Source organism: Apis dorsata, unplaced genomic scaffold, assembly GCF_000469605.1.
Source record: "Apis dorsata unplaced genomic scaffold, Apis dorsata 1.3 scaffold_56, whole genome shotgun sequence".
NCBI classification, from domain to species: Eukaryota; Metazoa; Arthropoda; class Insecta; order Hymenoptera; family Apidae; genus Apis; species Apis dorsata.
In genome coordinates, this window is record NW_006263356.1 from 895,377 (window position 1) to 903,623 (window position 8,247).

At 23.6% G+C, this 8,247-nt stretch overlaps 2 protein-coding genes across 2 annotated transcripts in view; one reads left to right on the plus strand and one right to left on the minus strand.

Moving 5' to 3' along the window:
- The first annotated feature begins 1,590 nt into the window (after positions 1 to 1,590).
- LOC102674377 (39S ribosomal protein L3, mitochondrial) lies at positions 1,591 to 4,849 on the plus strand. The gene is made up of 8 exons (XM_006609470.2): positions 1,591 to 1,608; positions 1,686 to 1,807; positions 1,942 to 2,035; positions 2,136 to 2,363; positions 2,434 to 2,562; positions 2,639 to 2,799; positions 2,900 to 3,089; positions 4,574 to 4,849. Exons 2-8 carry the CDS (start codon positions 1,746 to 1,748, stop codon positions 4,802 to 4,804), a joined length of 1,095 nt encoding a protein of 364 aa, XP_006609533.1. The 5' UTR covers positions 1,591 to 1,608; positions 1,686 to 1,745; the 3' UTR covers positions 4,805 to 4,849.
- A 160-nt stretch (positions 4,850 to 5,009) lies between these two features.
- LOC102674243 (importin subunit alpha-3) overlaps positions 5,010 to 8,247 on the minus strand; it is a 5,027-nt gene continuing 1,789 nt past the window's right edge. The window contains exons 2-9 of the mRNA XM_006609469.1: positions 7,995 to 8,097; positions 7,650 to 7,863; positions 7,214 to 7,374; positions 6,797 to 7,023; positions 6,333 to 6,698; positions 6,018 to 6,252; positions 5,831 to 5,922; positions 5,010 to 5,742 (exon numbers count right to left, since the gene is read on the minus strand). Coding sequence (XP_006609532.1) covers positions 5,650 to 5,742; positions 5,831 to 5,922; positions 6,018 to 6,252; positions 6,333 to 6,698; positions 6,797 to 7,023; positions 7,214 to 7,374; positions 7,650 to 7,863; positions 7,995 to 8,097 — 1,491 coding nt within the window. The 3' untranslated portion in view covers positions 5,010 to 5,649. The remainder of the gene's footprint in view (positions 5,743 to 5,830; positions 5,923 to 6,017; positions 6,253 to 6,332; positions 6,699 to 6,796; positions 7,024 to 7,213; positions 7,375 to 7,649; positions 7,864 to 7,994; positions 8,098 to 8,247) is intronic.

Here is an 8,247-nt window from a genome sequence, read left to right on the forward strand (position 1 = left end):
GATATTATCATATTATGCATGTAAACAAATAGATGTGCATCTAGATCGCAAATGATGGAAACGTATTCTGATTTGTATTCACTGGTCGTGCAAGCCCAATCATTCTATTTGCGAATGGATGAGACGAAATGAAATTCAGAAATTTGGCTTATTCTACCCGCAAACACGTCAGCTTTATTACTTTCATTAATAATCATTCGGTTTCTCTTTGGATAAAGTGATGAATATCTGATAAATTTGTACTTGTCATGAATTTTTTATATATTTTTCAGAAGAAATTTTAGATAGCACTAAGAATCAAATGTATTTTATAAATTTTAAATTACATAGACTCTTGAACAAATAATTTGTGAATTAAAATTTTTTTTATAATTTTTCATTAAGATTATAATTAATATTGATTTTGCCTTGTATACGATAAAATTAATTAATTTAAATATTAATTGTACATTTTTTAGGAATGCTTTAAAGATTACAAATAGAAAAAAAAATAGATTCGACAAATGAATATTCAATAATGTCAATTTTCAATAAAATGATTCAAAATTTTTTTTTATTTCTTTGTTATTGAATCGAAGTTTTTGTTTTTTAAATCTCATTGCAATCATCAAATGATTAAAATATTTGTATCACATCAAAGATACTAAAATATTTATAATATATCATATTTTGTAAGATTGCTCAGAAATACATTGTAGCTGAAAATATAATATTTTTATTTTTTAAGATTAAGACAGATTGTAATTATAAAAGAAAAATAAATGAAATAAAATTATTCTTTATGAGATAAATTATTTTGTCTATGTTCACGTCAAAATCAAATACAAATAAGAATAATGAGAAAAAGACAGAGATACGATAAAAATATTGAAATTAGCGCCATCTCTAGAATGCCGTAAATGAAACTTATAAAGAAAGGATAGAAAATAGTAGAAAAAGAATAAAAATAAACTAAGAATTGATTACTAACGTCATCTTTTAAACACCAAAGGTACTTCTTCAAAATAGAATTGATTACTAACGTCATCTTTTAAACACCAAAAGTATTTCTTCAAAATAGAATTAGATAGAAAATTCAAAAGATGGCGTTAATACTCAATTCTATTTAAAAAGAATCTTATTTTAAAAATGCATTTAAAAGATGGCGCTGTTAATCAATTCTTATATTTCTATCCTTCTCCGATTATTTGTTTTCTTTGTCTACATTTGTGTTTAATTTGCGGCATTCTAGAGATGGCGTTGATATCAATATTTTTATCCTATTTCTGTCTTTTTTCCACTATTCTCTCTCCTTGTCTACAAAATTTATATCTCAGAAGACTAATCTAATAACTGAGTAATTATTTAGAAATTTTAAACTTTTTGTATAAGAAAAAAGATTTATTTTTCATTTACCGTATTTATTCATAAATTGAATATATTGCATGCAGTATAAAAATGATAAAAAATTTGATTTCAAATATTGTAAATAAATAATAAATATGTGGTGTTAATGTGTTTAAATGTATCTTGTATCAAATATAATAAGGAACAAGATTCAATTAATTATAATATTATTAAAATAATGAATAATTTATTATAAATTTTTTTTTTTCATATTTTAAAGTATGTATTAAAACTAATAATTTATTTTTGAACAAATTTTAACAAATCACTAATAATAATTATGTTCTAACCTCATTTATAGTTAAATTTTCATTAAATACTTACATCTACGTACATTTCACGACATAATTATTACGAATATGGCATCAATTTTAAAGACTTTTAATGGAATTCAACTATTCAATAAATGTTTGAAACAGAGGTATTGCTTAATAATTATATATAATTAATAAATTTAATTTGTATATTTAGTTTATTGTATAAATTTTCAAAAAATAAATTTGTTATTTCATTTCATTATTCAAATACTTATTTCTATTAATATATTTATTTTAGTATTGATAAAATATATATTCCTAATCGTGGTAAAAGATTGAATCCTCCACCAAAGAAACGTCATCCAGAATGGCTTCCAAAACCAACACGTGTAGTATGTATTTTAAAAAATAAAAATAATATTTTATTTCTTAATAATTTGTAAGAATTTTATATAAATATTGTTATATAATATATAATATTGTTTATATTAGTTATATAATGAAGAACTTACTTCAGAAAATAAAGAATTTCTCTCAGAAATTGTTTCATCCACTAAAGGACTACTCAATAATAATGCATCTCCATTAAGTAAAGAATTAATTCAATCAAATGCAACATGGACTCCAGGTTCTAGACGTACTGGTTTAATTGGCAAAAAGATAGGAGTATATCCAATGTGGCTAAAAAATGGAAAAAAAGTATTAACTACTCTAATACAGGTATTATCATATAATAAAATATTGAATTTTATATAACCTTATATTTAAATTCTCCATTTCTTTCTAATAGATTGTAGATAATGAAGTTATAAAATATATACCCCCAGAAGAATATAAACCAATTAAACCTGTTAGACATAGAGTTAAAGTACGAAATGGCTGTCTTGTATTAGGTGCTATAAATATTGACCCACAATTAGTAAGTTGCAATTGATCTTTTTTAATGTTTATTCATTATTTTGCAAAAATAAAATTTGTATTATTAATTTTTATAGCTTACTAAAGAATATTATGGAATATTTAATTCAGTAGGAGTTACACCAAAAAAAGTATTAATGAGATTTACAATTTCACCAAATGCTGTTCTCCAACCAGGAACTCCTTTAAATGCAACTCATTTTAAACCAGGAGAATTTATTGATATTCGTGGAAAAACGTAATTCTTTTATCAATATTTGTAATCTCAAAATTTGAAATTAATCTGAGATAAATCTGAAATATTTAATAATCAATTATAATAATCTTTATAAACATAGAATAGATCGTGGCTTTCAAGGTGTTATGAAAAGATGGGGCTTTAAAGGTATGCCTGCTTCTCATGGAGTAACTAAAACACATAGAAGACCAGGTAATATAGGTTCAGGAGGTGCAATGGCTAGGGTAATGCCAGGCACTAAAATGCCTGGACACATGGGAAATCGTTGGCGTATTCTTAAAGGTGTAAAGGTAATTTATAATTATATTCTTTTATGGAAAAAAAATTTTAAATTACTTTTACTTTAAATACATCTTATACAGATTAATAAATTTTTATTTTTTCTTTTGCAAGCATAATCATTTAAAAAAATTAGCATATAATTTTATATTGATATTATATGAATTCTTATAAAATAATATATTTTTTTATCAGTTATATTTTTTCTTAACCATTTATATTTATAATAAATTATAAAAAAAGTTAAAAAAATGAACTAAAAAAATAATTCATTCTCATTCATTTTCAGAAATGTATGAAATAAGCAAAAGAACTCAATATAGTTTAATCTTTTTTCTTATTATTTTTTTATGTATAACAATATATTAAAAAGTACAATTAAATTTCTATTTTTCAATAGAATCACGTAATTTGTTTTAGCATTTCCAATTCATCAATTAGATTGAATAAGTAATTTATTAATATAGTAACTGTATCAAATTATTATTTATACATAATATATTTTATATATGAACACTATTTGTTGTAAATATTTTTTTCAAATTTTATACAAAGATAATGAATATTTATTTTTTGTATAGAATTTTACAAAAAAAGTATTTGAAGGGTTGAGGATCAATATAACTACAAAAATCTATTTAATTTCTTCATTCATCTGTAATAATTGTTAAAAATTATGCATAACATGTATAACATTTCAGTTAATTTTTTTTATACAATTCATATTTAAAGAATGAAATATTTTTTCCATATAAAATGGAAATAAGATATATTAAATTTTGAAATGTTTACATGAAATACTTGAACAAGTAAATATTTATGATGAAACATTTGAAGATCTCTTTACATTATTAAACAATTACAAAATATTAATTTAAATGTATATTACTTTTGAAAGGAAGATATTATACAGTAATGACATTCTAAAATTATTTTACAACAACTAACAAGAAACATATATTCACAATTTATAAAACTTATATTATTCATTTATTATTTATTTAAAAATTATAGATTGTAATGTGAATCATATAGAAATTTTCAAGAATGATAAATTAGTAATACATCAAATAATTCATTAATGAGACACATAATAATTATTCCTAATATTCTACAAACAAACAAAAATTCTAATTATAATTTCATTTAAATATGTAAAATTAATACAAAAACAAAATTAAATTTTTTTGTTTAGCTTTTTGGGCATTATATGTGACTACATATAGGTTTTTTTCCATTAAGTAAAATTCATTTTTAACTATTAAAAATCATGAAATAAAAAACATTGTAATAAAAAATCTTAATTTCTTATAATTGCAATAGTGAATTAGCAGTAATTATGAATAAATCGTTGTTAAAATTCAATTTTAAAAAAAATTTATAGATAAAATAATAAATAATTTTAACAATATAATATATTGAAAGATTATTAACAATGTTATTAAAAATTAGAATGACTTCAAATTATTATCGAACTTTTGTATGTATGTTGCAGATACTACGAATAAACACTAAATATAATGTAATTTGGGTATTAGCTCAAAACGTACCAGGAGAGCTAAATACTATGTGCTATTTATACGATACGCTTTTATATACTAAAAAAAGTACTTCGCCATATTTTCCTACATATTTGCCAAATGAAAGTGAACTACCTGAAAATCTTTATGCAGATGATGTTCATCCATTTGAGAATCCTACAATTGAATTCAAATCAGAATCATAATTGTAATAATGTAATAAATAAAAAATATATATAATTATAAGAACATGTTTTATGAAAATATTTAAATCTCTTCAAATTTTTAGATAACCTGTCTATTCACGCTATCGAAAGACTAGGCAAAGATCGGCAATTAATGTTGCCGCATTTACGTAATAGTTTTATTGTTTATCCTCTTCCCCTTACAGAAATAATTCATAGTCATGAATTAAGCTAATAAAGAGTAGTCAATTGATTTATTTATTTAGTAATCAATATTATTATAAATTTAACATGCCTAAAATATACACGAATTATTTTATAAATGTAACATCACTAACCAAGATTCATCTCAAGTTAGAGTGGAGAGCAGCACGATCAAACAATAAAAAAGTTTTTCTTTTCTTTTTCTGTGACGCTCTTCAATTTAGAGAGCAAATTCATTAATTTACTAGAATAATTTAGTCGGTGTAATGCATATCAATAGCTGCATTCGGTTCCGCTCCACTAAGCATTTTAGTATGTGCAACGGAAAAGGAAACAAGGTAAAGTACACATCGTTCAAAAATAAAAAAAGGAAAAAATACAAATTCTTATTTCAATAAGAAACTCCTTTGCTCTGTAACTTTAGCCTCGTTTTTTTTTCTAATTTCTCACTTTTTGGACAAACCAAAAATGTAAGTCATAATTTTATGTTTTTGAATTAGTAAAACCAAATACAATTGTTGATTCAACAATGTCACGTTGAAATTGCCACATGTAGTCGTTGAAGAAAGAATGAGACAGAATATAAAAGGGTAAGCAGAATGGCTCCGTAATGGAGATTTTCGGGGGACGGCACGATCAGATAAAAAATAATGGAGGCCCTCTCAGAATTTAAAACCTTCATTCGAAATGCTCGTCGTCTGATCGAATTCAAATGTTGATTCCACAACTTGTGGTTCCAGATTTGTATCATTCGTCTAAAAACATTAGAAAATACATATTTTTTTATATTAAAAACATTAATGGAAATTACTTCTTAATTATAAAAATAAGATAAATACATACATCTTCCGAAAAGTATTGCTCAATAATTTCGTATGCTAGTTTATAAATATCTATGTTGTCGTGATTTTGTAATGTTTCGATTTTATCCAATCCTATGAAAATATATTTCATAATATAAATTTATATATTTATTTTTGTATTGTACATAATATTATATATTATAAAAGAAAAAAAGATAAATACTAACCTGAACATTCTTCAATCATATTAGCCAAATGTTCAACTTGTGATCCAGCAAGTTTGAGCATATTATGTATACCATCTAAAACAACCTGTACAACTTGAGTATCTTTACAATCAAGGAGGTTACAGAATGGTCCAATAACACCTTCTTGTATCATTCGTGCAACCTGTTCTTCATTACCACTTATTGTTAAATTGCTAATTGCCCATGCTGCTTCTTTTTGTGTTTGGAATTCACCCTGGTAAAAGATAAATTTATTATTAAAACAAATGATTCAATTTAACAAATTTCAATATTTTAATAAAAGTATTTTCTTACATTAATTAAATTGTGAATAATAAGAGGCAGTAGTCCAGCATCTATAACTGCTTGAACCTGAGATTGATTGCCAGCAGTTACATTTGAAAGGAACCAAACTGCTTCTTTACAAATTTTTTCCCTCGTATGGGTTAATAAATTCGGGAAATATGAAAGCGCATCACAATTTAATACAGTTTGTGTTTGTTCGTCTGTACCTGTTACTATATTACCTACTGCCCTTAAAGCAGCTGTTTGCACCTTAACTTCTTTGTGCGAAAGAAGTGGTATAAGACGAGGTACTACGCCACTATCTATAACCATCTGAATTTGTTCATTACCACCATCAGTCAAATAACTCAATGCCCAAATTGTGTCGACAAGAATCTGCAATTTTATTTTGTATATAAACAATTATTTCTAATTATAAATACATTAAAGATTATTTTTTAATTATATATAATATATATAATATTGTAACTTACATTAATATCTGAATGATGAATAAGTACATTAAGAGCAGGTAAAATTTCCTTAATAGTTTGAACAGGTGGTGGTGGATCTTTATTCCTACATAAATTTACGATTACCCAAGTTACATTACGTAAAAAACTAATTGGTATTTCTGGTTTGATAAACGTTAACAATGGCGGTACAACGCCAAGCTTGATAACATAATCCCTAGATGCTGGGCCATCTCCAATAATATTTCCTATAATGAATAAAAATATATGAACAATAATAGAATATATATATATGTTTTAGTTCAAACAAAATAAAAAATGAAAATAAAATAATAATATATCAAAACATAATTTAAATTTAATATCATAAATGAATTTTTTTTTAGATATGTTATAATTTTAATTATAATGCTTTTTTTAATATTTATATTAATTTACCTAAAGCCCATACAGCTTGTTCACAAACATTCTGTTGACTTGAAAGTAACAAATGCAAAAAGTGTGGAACTGCACCAGCTGCAACAACTGCTTGTGTTTGAGGTGATGTTCCACTTGCAATGTTTGTTAAAGCCCATGCTGCTTCAAATTGTAATGATGGACTATAAAGTATTAAAAATTAATAATAATGTATTAATAGTAAAAAAATTACTAAACTAATAATAACAAAGCATTAAAAATAATAGACTCAAATACTAAAACAGAAAATTTATCATAATTAATCATAAAAAAATATATATATTCTAAATTTATAAAAATATTAGCAATCAAATTTCATTTGTGATCAAACATTTTTTTTCTAATAAAAAAAATAAGCTAATTGTAATGTGCACGCGTATGCGCTATAAATTAAGATTGTATGCAAATTTAATCATACCTATTGTGCTGTTCAAGACAATTAACTAAGATCGGTAAAATGCCACTATCAATTAACTTATCGATTGGTGGATTACGATCTGAAGATAATAACTTTCTTGCTGATTGTACCGCTTGTAATTGAACAGTTGGGTCTGAACTAGCAGCTTTCATTACTAGTTCTTTTAAATTGATTTTTGATAAATCAATGTTTTGTTTATCACTATCTTCTTCATCTAAAATAAAATATTATATTATAACTTATTTTTTATTTAATTCTTTATATTTATATAAAGAATATATTTTTCTATTTATATATATATTATATATTATATAAAATATATATGTTTATATTTAATAATTTTACCTATTAAATCTGTAGCAGGCACATTTCTTCTTTTCTGTAAAGTCTCATCACGTTTATTTTTCCGTAACTCTACTGTTGCTTCATTTCTTCTTCTTCTCATTTCCTAAAACATATTATCATTTAAATGCTTTTAAATCATTATTAATTAATATTTATGTAACACTTTAATCTTTCTTAAATTTATCTAAAAAAAGATTATATTAAATTAGAATATTTATATTGCAAAAATAATATATAATAAAAAAATAACTAA